Below are 17,720 nucleotides of genomic sequence, written 5' to 3'. Positions count from 1 at the left end.
AAGAGACATGGCAAAATATGGGCTGCTTACTAGAGCCTCTGGCCCAGAGGTTTTAACATGTCCACGCACATTGCATTGACCAAAGCCAATCGTGTGATCGCTCTAGTGTTCAACAGAGCCGGGACAAAATAATCTTCCTTCCCACAGAGAGGGGCACCAACTGGGTAGGAATCAGCTTTGGTGAGGAATCATACCCTGCATTCCCTTTGACCTAGTGTTTCCAACTTCCAGCACTTTATCCATCAGAAATAATCATGAAGTGCAAAAAGTTTATATAAATGAAGTCCTGCATCACATAATTTATAATGGCAAAAAATTACAAACAACGTAAGTCCCCAAAGGAGGAGCCTAGTTAAATAAAGTTAAATAAATTTCTATGATTGAAGGACTTAATATTCAATAAGTGAAGAATATATAGGGCTTCCCTGGTGGCGCAGTGGTTGGGAGTCCGCCTGCCAATGCAGGCAAAGTGGGTTCGTGCCCTGGTCCGGGAAGATCCCACGTGCCGCGGAGCGGCTGGACCCGTGAGCCATGGCCACTGAGCCTGCGCGTCTGGAGACTGTGCTCCGCAACGGGAGAGGCCACAACAGCGAGAGGCCCGCGTACTGAAAAAAAAAAAAGAATATATAATAACAATGACATGGCAGCATGTTTAAGATGTTCACGAACTAAAAAACTGATGAACAATGTGATCCCAATTATGTAAAAACTGAGAAATATATATATGTATGTGTCAAAGAACTCAGTAAATATTTGTTGAATTAATAAACTAAAAAATACTGGAAGGGTATCTACCAAAATGTTATCATATCTTAAGACACTTGGATTATGGGGGATTTTTCTTTTTCTTCTTTGTGTTTCTCTATATTTTTCCTTTTTTTTTCCAGTCAGCATATTTTACTTCCATATTCAGGAAAAGATATTTTGTTTTCTAAAATTATTGCAATACATTTAAACAAAAACAAAAGGGGTGTGGTGGGAAGTGGGTATCTTCTTTGCAGGACACCACAGTAACAAGGCCTTCCTGTCTTTGAAAGGCTAGGATGGCCAAGAACCATAAAATAAGTGCCCTTTCCTGGGGTAGTCCTGTTTCATGCAGCCTGTAAATGATCTAGAAGCATCTAACAGACCACTGTGTTTCCATCTTACCCTCTGTCTCTCTCTCTCTCTCTCTTTCTCTCTCTCTGGATATCAGCCACAACTATGTTCGAGGGTCCATTACACTTTTTATCATCAACTTGCACCGATCAAGAAAGAAAATTAAACTGGCCGGGACTCTCAGGGACAAGCTTGTGCACCAGTACCTACTGCAGCCCTATGGACAGGAGGGCCTGAAGTCCAAGTAAGTGCCGACCCGGAAGTAGCTTAGGAGCGAGCGCAGCAGGAGCTGGGTGTGTGGGGAGCTGGAGTGCCACTTTGCTGAGGGCACCAAGGCTGCTGCTAATTCACTCAGGGACTGCTTACTCCCTTTAGGACCCTGGTCAAGCCCCTCCCTGTCTCTAGGCTTAGAGTCCCCAACCGTAAAGTCAAACGATGGACAAAATGTATCTCAACAAGGACACTCCAGGATTCTGGACCGCAGGATTCTTCATTATGCAGGATGATCACATTTTAAGCTATTTAGCATCCTTGGTCCCTACCCACTAAATGCTAATAGCACCCCCAGTCATGTGACAACCAAAAACAGTTGTAGTTAAGAACCACATCCATTCCAGCTGTAACATTCTGTAGTGCTGTAACTCCCTGTTTGTCTCCATCTACAAACCTTGTGGGGCTTAAAGGAAGGAGCACTGGACAAAGGATCAGAAGTTCAGAGGTCAGGAGTCAGTGCTAATGAATTAAAAATTTGGATTTAATTAAAAGATTTAATTTGGGGTTAATTTGGATTAATTTTTAATTTAATAAAAAATCAATGTAAATAAAACCCTGGAGAAATAAATAAAATCACTGTAAGAATAAAAAAAAGAGTCAGTTCTGCCCCTAACTTTATAGTTTTGGGCACATCACCTCTCTGGAATGCAGTTTCCTTATCTGAACATTAAGAGAGAAATTATATTCTGGGGGCCCTGTAGTCTCTTCAAACTCTGTAAGTGTATGATTCTGTGATACTCTACCTCCCTCAGTCTCTTCTAGAGACTTTGGCAACACAGAAAGCAGCTCTAGGCCACCCCATCCTGGAGGAAGGCCTCCCAGGAAGGGTATGGGATACTGTACAGACTGGGAGCGCTCCCATTCCTTTTTTAATGTTTACCAAGTTTAACAAAGCTACAAACTTGGAGCAGGTGGCTTGTGTTCCCACAGCTGCCCACAACTATTTGCGCTATAATTGTTTGCTGTTTCACAGCAACCTTGGTGGCTTGCATTTGGTTTCCAACCGTATGCAATGGGAACAAAACACAATCTGGGAAGTCACTTATTGAGCCTCTTTAGCCCACGCTAGATCTGTATTCAGTCTTGGTTCACATACTGGCTCTTTTTTCTGGCTATAAGTACATTGCTCCCACTTTTCTTTCCCCTCAATCCTATCTATCCCAGCAGAACTCCCGTGAGCATTTTATCCCCTCTCTCCATTTCCCAGTAGTTCATGACTGGTGTGCTGAGTTCCTGGTCTTCATTCTAGGCAGGAGACTTGGTTCTGGTTCACTAAATAACCTGGGCAAATCCTTTAATCCTAAGCCCATGTAAAGTTCCTGATACCTAGTAAACGCTCAGTAAATGCCCATTGCCTTCCTCTTCCTCAACTCAGAACTCTAGCCAGTTGGGGACGAAGAGGGAAACAACTGCTCTAAGAATGTTCTTCAAAAGTGGCATCTTCTCAGACTTTTAAGATAATGTGTGGATAAGACATCTGTTAAGATTATGATAAAAAGACATAAGAACTGCATAAATGCAAAACCATGAAACATGCGGAAATGATGGTCCAGGGTGGCACCATTTTATGAGCTTGTTTCTCCATCAGCCAAGGGCACAGGCCTCTAACCCTGTTTACCCAACTCTGTGTCCCTGCCTCCAGGATCACAGCTCTGATGTTTGAACCTGGCCACACCTTGGCCCCTGTCCTGCTTATACGTGCTCTTTAGAGTGACTGAAGTGACTCTCACTGGCTTACCGATATGCTGCATTTCCAATTATGCTCTCGTGCATCTAACCTTGTCACCATCTCGGTGAGGAGCTATGTTCTGGCTTTGTTGACAACGTCAGAGAAGGACAGGGGAAAAGAGAATTTCACTCCACAGGGATCCTGAAGAGGAATTTGGTAACACCCACTGAAATCAAATAGCAATGTTATGCAATTAGAAGAGGGAGCTGGAACCCGAAAGCCTGGATATGAATCCAGGCTACCATTACCTGTGTGACCTCAGCTCCCTTACCTGTCAAGCGGGGTTATTGTGAGAATCAAATTAGAGCATATGGGTGAAATGAAGCCTTCTACAAATGAAAATTTCACACATCCATGCATGCACATCCATATAGAAGTATAAATACAGACACACACATATGATTTTACATATATTGTATTAAAGAGAGTTTTGGATTAGAAGTCAACAGAACTGGATTCCAGCCCTATTCCTGCCAGTACTTCACTATGGAACTCTGGGCCCTTCACTCACTTCTCCAAGCCTGTTCCTCTTCCTGTGAACTCCTACTAATTTAACACCTCTCTTGTTCTAGAGAGAACGTGCTGAGCCATCTCTGACTATAAGCTGCCGGACAGGGACTGCCGTGCACACGTTCAGGTGGTACATCCCACTCTCCTGCTCAGTAACTGCTCATAAGAGCAGGAGCCCTTCGTGGTTCTGGGATGGGGGTCTCACAGGAAGAGTGTGGTTTTGGTGCAGCAGACTGCAGGAAAGGATGAAAGGAAATGCTAGGAAGTGATTTCAGCCTTTGGTGTCTCCTTCTCTCTCTTATAAACCTCTGGGGCCAGATTCTGTGTTCTGTGCCTGCTAATTCCTTGCTGTAGCCTGAAGCCATGTCAGTTCAGAAGAGGATGGAAAGCTCTGGGAACCTGTAACTGCTTCTGTCTTTAGGGACCAGGAAGAGGCTATAAAGCAGATCAGTGTGCCATTCAAGCCACCAGTTGGGCCTTTTGGCCTGGGATTTTAAGATTAGGGAGATACCGGCAAACTTTTTTGATGGGTAGAGAACATGGGGTAATTCTCCTTCTCTTAGAATTGCCATCAGGGTTGGAAATAGTTCAGATCTCCGAAAGGGTAGCTGCATGTGAACTTGGGGCTCAGGGATGTTAGGTATTGTACAGGAAGCACCTTTGAGGCCACTCATCAGGCATAGTCCAGACATCCAGGTCCACAGTGAAGGTTCCTGTTTCTGATATCAGTGAGTGAACCAGTCGTAAGACCCGCCACTCAAGTCTCAACTCTTTATGTAAGAGATGGTTCTCACTCTGGGAACCAGACAAAAGGTGGGTGCCCTATACCCTATGGGACAAAAGAAGGGAAACTTTTAGAAAACTGCAGTGTGTACCAGAGAAGGGTATTCTGTGTCTGGAATATATATTCTTCAAAGATGGCTGAAGAAAATAGGGAGATTTAATTTAGACAAGAAAAATAAGGTAAGTTGTGAGGACTTTCTTCAGATATTCAAAGGGCTGCTAAGTGAAAGAAAACAGATTTGGCCCAGGATCCTCTAAAATGACAGAAAACCAGGGACTACAATTTAAAAGAGAAAGATCTCACCACAAAACGAGCTCATTTTCCAAAGGCATGCCTGGCTTAACGGAGGACAGGACAGGCTTTCTCAGGAGGTAGACTATTAATCAAGGAATGAGTGGCCATGGCCACCTCAGAGGTGCTCTAAGATTCCTTACTCAGTGGGAGGTTGAGGTGAAAGATTACTGCTTCCCATCAAACTCTAAAATTCTATTAGTCTCTTCCATTTCCCTCCCCCCACACCCACTTCACTTTTGGAGCCTATTGTCTCTATGGTCACCAGAAAAGTAGCTTCTTCAAGCCACCAAAAAGACACACAAAGAAACTGGTGCTACAAGAGAAAGTGGTAGTTATACCAGGCTAGTTCTCTTGCAGAAAATCTCCAGCTGTAGGTCCCTCCCCTGTCATTTTCACTGCTTTCTCACCTTTCTGGGGGAAACACTAACCATTCACACCTAAGACAGTAATATTTCCCCTTCTAGGTAAATCTAAGAGCACCTTTGGGGCAGCTCTACCATCTACGAGAGAATCTGCCCAATGCCTCATGTGATCACAAATCAATGAACATTGTCCTTTAGGGAATCATCTCTACCCAAGACATAAATATCTCCAATGTCTTTCAGCAAATAGAAAAGCAACATAAAGTTGGGTCAAGCAAGCAATTTACATCAAAAAACAGGAAGACTCACTTTGTAGGGGAAAGTCAAACCAGGAGCAGGTGTCTCACCAGATCCCAGCATTCTGCCCTATGTGTCATATTCAATTCCGTTTGGAGAGAAAATTATCCAAAAATTGGAAAAGAAGGAAACAACTTTCATCACACTGGTTCTTCTATTCTGATGCACTGATGCTAAGAACCCTGGGGTGGAATAATGCTTTGAGGTGGTCTGGTTCACTCCCCTGCCCTCAGACAGTCTGTAGCTAGGACATCTGGACCAGAAGATGCTCTATATCTAAAGACATCTAGGGAAGGAGTGCCCAGAGTTTCAATCCTGTCTGAACATTTAATTTTATAGGAACACTGGGGCAGACCGTGCCTGTGGCTGGGACTTTATATATAATAAACAGCACCATGAAGCATTTTAGAGTTGAAGAAACTGAATTTTAGGGCACTAAGTGACTCATTCAAGAGTCACACAACTTGGGCTTCCCTGGTGGCGCAGTGGTTGAGAGTCTGCCTGCCGATGCTGGGGACACGGGTTCGTTAAAAAAAAAAAAAAAAAAAAAAAAAGTCACACAACTATTAAGTGACAGATCTAGAAAGTACCTATCATCCAGTTCTCCTGACCCCGAGTCCACTGCACTTCCTTCAACACTGTGCTACCCTAAGAGTCCAGTAATGTAAAATTATAATGACATTGAAAAATATACATTATATATAGCCGAGCTCTGTCATGATACTGAGTTCATTTCATCTTAGGCTTAAGAATACAATGTATTATGTATTCATGATACATTATGAATATATTTGAAAAGTATTAGGTGACCCACCAGTTTTCTCTCCTTTAGGCTAACTCATCCCTTTTCCATTAACTTTTCTTCACAAGTCCTAATTTCAGATCCTCTGTAAAAGTTCTTCTTTGAGCTGCTTCTAAGATTCCATTTCCCAATCACAGAATTTTAGGGAAATTTTCTCAGCAAAATCAGGGAATTCCCTTCTGTTTCTTCTATGCTCTTCTCAAACAAAATGATTATTAAATACCAGGAGTGCCTGTAAGTTGGTTTAACTTGAGGTCTCTAAAAATCAATCTCAGCATTTTATATTCTGACCGCATGCACACAGACACTGCCAGATCCCCCAAACCTAATGGAGCCCACCCTCCGAGGGAAAGATGCTGTCAGGGGAGGATTCCCAGGGAAACTGGAGAGTATGTATCTTTATCCATTCATCAACTTTGATTGAGATCCTGCTTTGTGCCAGACATAACTCTTCCTCTTCATCACTCTGACTTTCAGTGGCAATTAATCTGGCTAAATTCTTAATGAATTGTGGTCCCATAATTAATAAGAACTCGGGAAACACGAGTAGACAAATTAGGAAAACAGTCTGAACGTAAAGTTTAATGTGATGTTTCAGATCAGAATGTCTCTTGATTGCCAGGCCACGTCATCACCTGACCTTCAAGAGCTATTTAATAGGGATGTTTGGAGGGGAAAGGGATTCTGAGGTCTCTGCCCTCAAAAAGTTCATCTCTATTATTAGAAGCAAAAAAAACAAACAGGAAGCAGACTGTGGGTGGTGCCATGAGAGAGGTGCAGAATATTTCTGCTTTGGGGCTAATAGGTTTCATATTAAATGTTTAAATTTCATATCTGTATGAGCCTCTCCTTCAGCTGCCATGTTTTAGCCGAAAGAATTTCAAGCCTCCTATGAACCAGGAATCTTATTGCCTGTTCTGTGAAGAAACGAACATCTTTTTCTTCTTTTTTCTACGTACTGCTTATTTTTTCCATCTCTCTGGGATATAACTTTTGCTTTGATTTCAGCCTCATTAAATCCTATATCAAAGGAAAACATTGGCATCTAACTGCATGCCTTTAGAGAGGTGTCATTTGATGTTAGCCAAACAGAGAGGTTCTGAAAATACTGAAGTAACTCCCAGGTGCTAAGACTTTAAAAATATCTTCATGTCCCTGTTGGAACAGACCACATTATGATACTTCATCTCCAGATTCAGAGCTTAGCTAGTATGAAAAGTTCTGAGGTCTGAACTGGCCACCACCTGACCCACCACAGATATCGGGAAGCATCACATTTATTTTGGGACATGGACAGATCTGGTAAAAGGAGCTTTAGGAAAAACCTTAACCTTAAGAATTCTATACCAAGAATTCTCACTCAGAAACAAAACCTGAAGACCTGTCTTCTGGGACCGAAGGGGCCATTACTCCATATATCTCAGCAGATTCAAGACCTCTAAGTGTTCAAGTTCTATACTGCTTATATTAGTTGGTACTTGGAGTTTTTGAACTCTGGTCGACCAGATGTACTCCCTGCAGGTTTCCATTATCCTCACTTGTCTGGGATCATTTAAATTAGTTTCTTCTTAAAATAAACCACTCTATAAAAGTTCTGAAATTATTAAAAGATGACTTTATAGAGGAAAATTTTGGAAGCACTCTTAGAGATCAAGAAGTTTCTTCTATAACATCCCTGACAAAAAGCCCGTCAGCTTCTGTTGATAAGACTCTTCATCTCATGAGTTGGCCCACTTTAGGACTAGACAGGTCTTATTGCAGGAAAGATCCTCCTTACTTGCGGCCAAAGGGTGTTTTCTTCCCATTTCTATCCTTGCTTTAGAAAAATTAAGCAGAGTAAATCTATACCATCCTTGTAACGATTTTCCAATATGTGTTCCCCTAGAGTTCTAGCCTCCAATCTCAGCTTCTTCAGCCATTCCTCAAATAGCAGGTTCCCTGATCACTCTCCGTCTGTTCACCTTGGAATCCACTGAGTTATATAAACTTATCTCATATGATTAACTGTTCAATTTTCTTACCTCAGACAAGCTTAGCTGTGGAGGTCTGAGAAGGAGTAGGAAATGTGAACATTTTGTTATTACAATTTACCTCACCAACACAGAACAGTAATATTTTAAAATCTTTTCCAACTTCATAATGAATAACAGTATTATTATGTTAAGTTGTATTCTTTAAGTATTAGTGAGGTTGAAATTTTTGCATCTATTAGCATTTTATTGCTTTTGTGAATTTTCTACATCCCCTTTGTGTATTTTTCTATTGGGCTGTTATCCACTTTATTAATGATTTGTAAGTTTTTTCTAATATAAGGCAATTTCCCCTTTGCTACCTATCATATGTGTTGAAATATTTTCCTCAGCATTTTATTTGCTATTTTTCCAACTATTTCAGTTTTAGGGTGTTATCTTGACATACAGAAGTGTTCCCTTTTTATACAGTTAAATCTATTGCTTTGTGGTTCCTTCTTTCCATTTATATGGTTATCTACTTATATTCCTGAAATCAGATAAATATATATCTTTATTTTCTTCTAGTTTCTTTTTTGTTTCATTTGTTATATTCATTACTTTAATGCGTTTGGAATTTGCTTTGATGCTCTGTAAGAGCTAAGGAACATCAATAGTACTTTTTAAGCTGAGAGTGTGTGAGGAAACCTGTTAACCTCTGCAGGGCTTCAGGTGCCAGTTTTAAAATGTCAGAAAAAAAGATGATGGAGACCTCTTTTTCCTGGAGGTAAAGGCCCTGCTGTTGCACATGTAACCACATCACCTGCAGGCCTTTTGAAAGGCCACTCAGAGCCCCTCAGAGGGACAGAGGAGCCGCAGAGGCTGGGAGCAAGGAGAGGCAAGAGAGATGCCTGGGATTGGGGAGATTTACGAAATGGTTGAAGGTGAACAGGAAGGTGGTACTTCTAACCAGCAAAGTTCAATTTAGTGTTCCAGTTCAGAAAGTCTGAAATAGATGCTGTGAAAGTATAAATATAAATATATATGACTATATGTATTTATAAGAATTCTTATTCTTAAGGCTCAGAGTCAGTCTGTAGAAAAAATAAGGAGAAGTAAAAGTGTAGAGAAATAAGCCTTCCAATTTTTACTCAGTGTACGCTTACTCAACAAGACTTAGAGGAGTTTGGATTCTTTTCACCCTTGTGCTCATTTGAGGGTTTTTGGTGGCTCCTAAAGAGATAGTAGCTATAAGCAATGCATACAGCATTATCTAAGTAACTAATTATATACATATCTGGAAAATATAGTGAGGGTACTGAATGATATATTTAACCCCCTTAGTGCCTTCTGCCTGAAGAGAGCTTGAACTGCTCTTTGTCTGTGGGGAGCTCTCTGTGACACAGCCCAAGACCTGAGAGGAATCCAAATGACTTTAGCGACCTTGCTTTTCAAGAAAAGCACACTTTTCCTTCTCAGTGCTAAAGAAATACAGAGTTTTTTATCTGTGCAGATGCTCCATTGGATTTGGTTCTGAATTCCTGCTGTGAAGTGCCACGCACACACTTCCCTGGTACATATTGAGGAGCTCATCCATCTCACCAGAGTACTCACTACAGGGAAAACATTAACTGCAGCAGTTCTGCAGAAATAGAAGTGTTCACTCTACACTATTCAACAAAAAATTTGCCTTTGAAAAGTTCACATGTTTTTTTTAGTTTAAAAAATGTGGCTTCTTACATGGTACTCCAAAAGAGTAAGAAAAGACCTGTTTATTCAAAAGAAATTTAGAACGTAATGGTTAGAAAACTATTTGATCCCCGACCCCTGCCCCAGCTACCAACATACTCCCACTCTTTCGTCATCAGCTCCGTGCTGATCAACCATGGCTGCACTTTGAATTACCTGGGGGCCTTTAAAAGCCCCAGTGCCCAAGCCGCACCCCAGACCAATTAAATCAGTCTCTGGACTGGGACCCAGAAACCAGTATTTTTTAAAGCTCCCCAGGTGATTCAAATATGTGGCCAGAGTTGAGAACTATTGTCCCTCTAGAAAATGCTGGAACAAGATTCCAGCTGATTTGCATCTCTGATTTCACCCAGATTCTATTCTTCATTCAGGCACTAAGCCATTTTGCCAAAGGTGCGAACATGCCAGGAGCCCCTGGGAGTTCTCTATGACTAAGTGGAAAGATGTGTACGGTTCCCAAAGGTTTTACTGTTTGTTTTGTTTTAACTCCCAGATTAGTAATGTACAGATCTCTGTGCAGATTAGAGGATTACAAAATGCCTTTATATTTTACAGTGACTTGACATCTTAAACCAAGATGTTTAGGGATCCAGCATTTTCACTGTTACTTTCTGAGAGATTTCATTTGCTCTCAGCTCTACAATACATTTTCTTCCAGATCGCTCCCAGCAGCTGGAATCTCTCTGCATAGCTGTCCATCAATACTGTGGTGTCCCCACCCCAGCTCCACTCACTCGGGGACCCTCGTTGCAAGCAGAGATTTCCGTTCTGTTCCAGGTGACCCAGATGAAATCCTGGTAAATGAGCACTTTAGAGTAAAGCTAACACGTTTCTGGGCAGTTGATTCTAAACCGAGGGGCAGGGAGGCAGAATACATAGGCAGTTCTGGTGGGCAGAGGAGAAATTATCCTTGTCTTCTCCTTTCTCCACATCCTCCAGAGGCTGTGGTTTAGGTGATGGACAAACATAAGCCTCAGGGAACTGAAAAGTCCTGATCCACCTCATCCCTATAGCAGGTCCAGGGCCTTGAATCAGTATTTCTTTGGCTGCCAAGCATCGGGAACCCACAACAGGATGTGGTTCATTCAGACAAGGGGTTGGAGCTCCAAGCTGTGGACCAGCTGCCAAACACCAGCAGTCGCTTGACAGCCTATCCTCCTCGCCACTCGCCTTCTCTAGAACAACTCAGAGTCACCACACTCTTTGTTCTCTGACATCTGTGGACCCTGGGGCAGAAACTGTGCCACCGGGACGTCTTATTTTCCCCTTTGAGGGTATACCAGTGCAGCTGGCGCTATAGGAACACTGTCAAAATCTGATCAAACTGAGCTATTTATCCCTTTGGTTTAGCATATTTGAATAGGTTTCCAGGAAGCCGTGACCTTACAGTAATGGAACTCATTTTGGGCATGACTAATGGACTCTATTTCGTACCCTCACATACGGAAAACCTGTCTGTGCACACACACGCCTGCCCTTTTACCTGACTCTCTTGATCTCGCCTGCAGACTGCCTGTAATAAAGAGAATGCTTCTGATCCTCTACTGCCCCTTCCAGCTCCACATAATTAGGACTGGGGAAACCTGGTCCCTCCCCACACAGGATACTTTAAGACAAGACCGACCACAGAGGGTAAATATAGGAGGATGCATGCATAAGGAAGGGAGAGTTGAATTCTAACCTGGGAATCTGGGAAATCCTCAGGGCTGAGGACCATTGAGCAGGAGCTGTAAGGATGAGCCATACATCTAGGAAATGCTGGAGGGAAGGCTGGTCCAGGCAATGGAATGAGCTTACTAAAGGTTTAGAAGTACGAAAGTTCAAGGGCCATTTTGTTTGGGGCCATAGCATATCGTCTCACATGACTGGAATAGAGGATGCTTTATGAGGTGAGGGGAGAGGCCATAAAAATATATTAGTGCCAGAATGCAGAAGGCCTTGAAACCCAGGCCATGAAGTTTGATTTTCTTTCTCTCTCTCCCCTGTGTAATGTGTTAATTATAGTGCCTCTGACCACACATTTGCATATTTCTGTGTTTTCTGTCATAGTGGGTAAGGATTACATCTGTTATAATTGAATGTGTACAACACAAAGAACAGTAGGACTGTGAATAATACCCCTTTCATAACATTTGAGAATGTCGGCGATCATGGCACCAAGTCTTTACAATGGGAGGGAACAGGGTTAACCACATGGTAAAGTCTCCATGATTTTAATAGCTGGTTCCTATTGTGGTTTGAGTGTGATATGCCTATGACATGGAGCTTTGAGATGGTCACAGAATCAAATTGTCTTCCCAGAGTGCCCCCAGATGACTGCCTCCTCTGTTGGAAGTTAACATCAGTGTAAATCCAGGTTCCTTAGCTGGGCTCTCACCTTGTTTGCCAAGTGTGCTGTTATTTTAAACCACTAGAAGCAGATGGTGGGATCCCATGATGGCATAAACCATTATTACACAGACTTGGACAGAACACAGATCAAATCGTGACCCCCAAACCTAACTGCAAACAGGAAAAGCTTACATCCCTAACAACTTGCCTAAAAATCCCCAGCTCTGCTTGCATAAAGGAGTCCTAGTTCGGTGATACAGAAGCTAGATTGAAACTCCTCATTATTTCAATATGCTCTCAAAGAACAGGACATAGGGCAAGTGATCTTATCAGCCTCAAATTGTCTAAGTGGCCAGGAACTTCATATATAATGCGGGCTTTTCAAGGGGTAAGGGGAAAAGGAAGCGTTCACCTCCATTTTTCACTTCGTCTCCTCTCTTTAACAACAACAGAGTAAGGGACTGGAGTGTCCAACCAACCACATGAGAACCCTTGGAGAGGCTGACTGAGTGGAACCCGACAAGCATTAACGTGAACTACTATCACGCGCAAGAAGGCACTGAACCACGTGCCACTGAAAATTTAGAAATGAGAACAATTAGCCTAGCAGGAGAACAATCCCCTAACACGTAGGAGAAAGCTTCAGGACACGCTTGGGAGGAAGTAATCCTCCCAATGACCCCTCAGGAGTAGGAGCTCCCCTGAGAGGGCCGTGAGCATCCTACAGCTTTTGCTTCAGCTGGGCAAGTGGGGACTAGCCTGCTGCGGCCACCTCCGAGCGGCCCTCCTCAGCGGGTAGCATCACTCACGGCCATTTCAAAGGAACCTCCTCTCTAAGCTACTCCAGATGCACAGCTTCTCCCGGAGCAGGGAAATTGAGCGAGGTCCCTCCGTCCTCAAACCCGGCCGGCCTCCCTCCCGGCTCTAACCTGCCCCTGAGCCGAGAAGGGCAGGGCAGCAGCACACACCAGCTTCCTAACTCAGCGAGGGGGCCTCCACGGGCAGCTGGGCCTCGGGGGCCTGTAAAGCGCACACAGGTGCGGCTGGCGGGAGGGCGGGGCGCCGGGACCCAGGCAGGAGAGCCAGGCGCTGAGTCGCGCGTTGCCGCCAGCCCCGCACCTGCGCCCCCCTTCCCTGCACGCCAGCCGGGAAGCCGCATCCCCGGCAGGAATCGCAGCCCGGCCTCGGACGGTTCCTTAATATAAGCCACATTGCGGGGGCGCGGGGGTGCGGAGTGCACCGCAACGAAGTTTTTGTCGGGACTGGAGTGATCCTGCGGTTTGTTGCTCCAGGAGGCCAAGGGCCGCGCACGTCTCCGGGCCTTGCCGGGACCGGAGAGCAGGCTGGAGGGGCAGAGGCAGGGGCTCCGCTTCGGGGGAGCCGGCGCGCGGGCTCTCAGCACCGTTGTGAAGAGCAAGGGGGACCTCTAGTGGCGCGCGGGGAAGCACGCTGGCACCAGAGTCGAAGCCAGGAGGTTGTGCGGGTTATTGAGCAGCAAAGGGAGCTGATGACCTCCCCGCCCCACACTCCTCAGATTATTATACCTTCTCCCTTCTCTCCTCCTTTTTCCTTCCCTTCTGCTCCCCACTCCTGCTTTCCCTCCCTCCCTCCCTCCCTCCCTCTCTCTCATTTAACAATCCAGAAACCCAGACCAGAGCCAACTGTGACGTTTCTAGGCCTGCACACGTCATGCTCAGATGTGGACTCTAACTCAAGTCTCTGTTCTCCCACCACAGTGTCTTTTCCTTCCAGACTGTAGTTCGTCTACCCATGTATTTATATCCCATCCTTCTTTTACTGAGCACCTGCTATATGTGGGTTAGTGGACAGGAGAGCACGAGATGAGCAGGGCGGACACATGGTCTTCCTGACAAGGGGAGGGACTGACAAGCAGTCAGCGATCCCAGTGCTGTGACGAGTGCAGAGACAGGAGAAGTACTGGGTGATAGGGAGTGCTTTGCGGGCACCTGACCTGAAGGACAGGTAGGAGTTAGCAGGGCAAAGGAGGCTGGAAGCAGGGATGGAATACGGAGAAGCTTCCAGGAAGAGTGACAACATGTACAAAAACCCTGAGAGTAGAGAGATTGTGACTGGAACACAGAACGCAAGGAGGTGGGAGGTGGTGGGGAGCTGCAATGGGCAGCAGCCACAGGGGCCTCTACGGGCTGCAGACGGAGGTAAATGGCCTCGCTCATGGGGTCTTGTAAGGACTTTGGAGAATGTTCTAGGATCCGCAGGAAGCTACTGAGCATTTAGACAGGTGAATGTCATGATCACATTTCTACCTGTGCAGGATCACTCTGAATTTGGCATTAAACTCTGCTTCAGGCTAGCTATTAGGCTGTGGGCAGCCAACCTGAAAAATGTGGGAGCCAGAAAGAATCTTAGGGTTCATCTAGTCTGTCATACAAATGGAGAAACCCAAGCTCACAGAGGGCAAATCACTTTCTCAAAGTGGCTGAGGTGGAACTAGTTATCTCTAAGTCCCATTCAAGGCCCTAAATATGCCAGCAGAAACCAGACACTAGCTCCCCAGGCTGCTCCCGATAATACGCAGGCTTCCCTTGCCTCTGCTCCCACAAAAGTCCAGCCAGAGTCAGGCCAGAGACCAGCAAAGTATCTTCAAGACTGGCAAAGGACATGCTCACTAGACTTGCTTCCCTGAGACCTCAGAACAGCTGAAAGCTTCCTTCGGTATCCATGGCTAGCAAGAACCATAAAATAAGCCATGAAGACCAGAGATTGTAGACAGGTGGTAGGGGAAGGAGGGTGTCCCAGCCAAGGGGATCCCACAGAGACCTGGGAAGCAGAGGGCTTGACTCCAAATTGAGACACTGAATCCCATTTCAAATAGCATGCAAAGAAACCAAGTTTAGGAACAAAGCAATTCAGACTTTGAAAAAACAGATGGTGATAAAAACTCAGTTGTCCTAATATTTGGATAATTTAAAAGCCCTCAGCAACTAGGGAATTAAGAGAAATAGCTCAACATAGACTGGATCATTTAGCATTTGGTTTGAAATGTCACAGGCCAGGAAGGAGGTCCCAGAATGTGATGAAAATATGATAAGAAAGGTTTTCAAAGAAAGAAACATGATCCTAGTGAGTGCCATCTGGAATTGGGGAACAGCACGAAATAGTAGAAACAGGTATCAGGAGGCCTGAATCCAAGACAGAGCTTAGCCACCTATTAGCTATGTGACCTTGCCCAGGCCACCTAACCTCTCTGACCTCATCTCAATAGTGAAGTTACAAAAATAATAATAATAATACTTGCCTATGTACCTCACAGGGCTCTTTTAGCAGTCACAAGGGAGGCCAAATAGGACTATGGTGAAGGGCTGCAGGGCAAATCTCAGCTCTACCGCTTACCAGCTATGTGACTTAGGTGAATCTTAGACCCCTCTAAACTTTGATGTCTTCATCTGTAGGGATGCTAACACCTGCCTCAGTTGGTAGTTGTGAGGACTAAATGTGATAGAATAATCACAGCATCCTGCCTTTTGCATAGACAGTGCTCAGTAATCAGTGATTTTTTTATCATTAACATATGTTTGTAAACTTACAAGTTGTTCAGTGCATAAGAGTGGAAGATAATCGTAATATTTACTGTGATATGACTTAACTGGGTAATAGGATAAATATTAAAATAAAAACGTAAGCAGGAAAATTAGAATGGAGGTGGTAAAGCACACTGTCCATCGTTACAGTGACGGAACTTTGTAAACAAGGTTGTATGAGGACTTAAGGTCTCACAAAATTAACTCAAGTTGGCTTAGCTAAGAGGTGGCCATATAGATCTTTTTTAAGGATGAAAAAACGCTATCAATGATCAACGGCCACGTGTCCAGTTGGGACAAGCTATCTAGTGAGTGACTGCGAGAGTCAGCAATAACTCAGGTCTTATCGAACATCTCCAGGGCCACTGAGAGCACCAGCAATGGGTACATTAATGAAATCCGTAAAGACGCTCAGCAAGCCTCCAGGGAGCCTCTTCAGAGCTGGAGAAACTCAGTCCAGGAATACCAGAAATAATGTGAAAGAGCCTCAAAAGTCCATTCACTTGTTCCGAAAACATTCCATCCCAATTCTGTGCCACTTGGTTAGGCACCGAGTATTTAGGGGTGAAAGGCACTGTGCCTTTCCTCATCAAGCTCACAGCCCAGTGAGGGGCAGAGTGGGTAAGTCCCTACAATGCAGTGAGGTGGTTATAAGCTTTGGGTACACGAGAGTGCAGAGTTGGGGCTCCTAACCCAGGGGTCAAAGAAGGTTCCCCAGAGGGGGCAACACGAGAGCAGGCTCGGCAGGGCCCCGGGGCAGTTAGTCCCGCAGAGGAGGAGGAGGGAGCACCACACACAACAACCCAAAGCGGAACTACAAGTCATTTAATCTGGCCACGCTGGGCCAAAGGTACGCTCAGGTTCCCAGGTTCCTTTGTAATGGCAACAAACGTCATAGCCCTCCCACACTAGTACTTGTCCCTTTAAAAACCTCTGGCTTGAAAAAAGCACATGATGCCCCCTTCCTCCCAAAACAATCTATTAGGAATTTTATAGCAGTTTTAAATGAACTTGTGTCTTATTAATCCCAAGTGTCTACAGGCATTCACATTTGAAAAATATTTACTTTTTTTTTTTTAATGAACTGGTATATTTTATTCCCACCAGGATCTACTGACATTTTCATTTGAGAAAGATCTACCTCATTTATGGGCAAAATTTAACTGTTTTTCATTGGGAACAACCTGTTCATGCGTATACTGATGATGTCCTTACAATGACTGCCTACTCAGCCCAAGCCCACCCCCAGAGGGCTGTGATCCACAGGTAGCACTGCAGTAAGGGGCACTGGCAGCATCTGAGACTGGGGAGGTGGCCGGAGCTTGGTTTCATCGTCCGGATTAAGGTGGAAGGGATGGCGTTGTTGGAGAGTTTGAAGCAGGGACAGCAGCAGATGGCCCTGTCAATAACGTGGCCAGCACAGGAGAGGTAGGCAAGGCCAGGGGCAAGGAGATAGATCACAGGGAAAACTCTGAACTAAAATAATAGCAGTGAAGGGAGAGAAAGAAGCAGATCTGAAAAATATTTAAAGGTAGAATTGGTTGGATTTAGCGACTCCATACCTGGGACCTGAGGGAGAAGACCCAGATGACCACAGCTTTCTGGCTTAGGTAATCTTATAGAGGGTGGTACCAGCCCAAAGATAAGAAGGCAGAAAAAAGGACAGAGTTTGAGGAGAAGATCTTGACTTTGGACACGTGACTATAAAGTTCCTGTGGAACAGCCAAGTGGAGATATAAGTTAGAAGAAGGATTCAGCCTTGAGATACAGGTTTGGGAAGCATCGACATGCAGATAGTAATTAAAGTCCTGGGTGTTGGTAACAGCACCCAGCTGGAGTATGTAGTGTGGGAAGCAAAGAGGTCCCAGGACCAAGCACCAGCAACCCCAGCATCTGAGAGGCAGCTATAAGGGAACAGTCCCCCAAAAAGGAAACAACATGCAGAAATGAAGGAGGAAAATGGAGGGAAAGAGAGAGAGAGA

General features: G+C 44.5%; 1 protein-coding gene across 3 annotated transcripts in view; it reads left to right on the top strand.

The window, feature by feature from the left end:
- HPSE2 (heparanase 2 (inactive)) overlaps window positions 1-17,720 on the top strand; it is a 551,090-nt gene that overhangs the window by 530,223 nt on the left and 3,147 nt on the right. For all 3 annotated transcript variants that reach the window (XM_024734988.1, XM_024734987.1, XM_024734986.1), the window contains one exon: window positions 1,196-1,342. In XM_024734988.1, coding sequence (XP_024590756.1) covers window positions 1,196-1,342 — 147 coding nt within the window. The remainder of the gene's footprint in view (window positions 1-1,195; window positions 1,343-17,720) is intronic.

Source organism: Neophocaena asiaeorientalis, unplaced genomic scaffold, assembly GCF_003031525.2.
Source record: "Neophocaena asiaeorientalis asiaeorientalis breed wild unplaced genomic scaffold, Neophocaena_asiaeorientalis_V1.1 scaffold240, whole genome shotgun sequence".
Lineage (NCBI taxonomy): Eukaryota > Metazoa > Chordata > Mammalia > Artiodactyla > Phocoenidae > Neophocaena > Neophocaena asiaeorientalis.
This window is presented reverse-complemented; position numbering and strand designations above follow the sequence as displayed.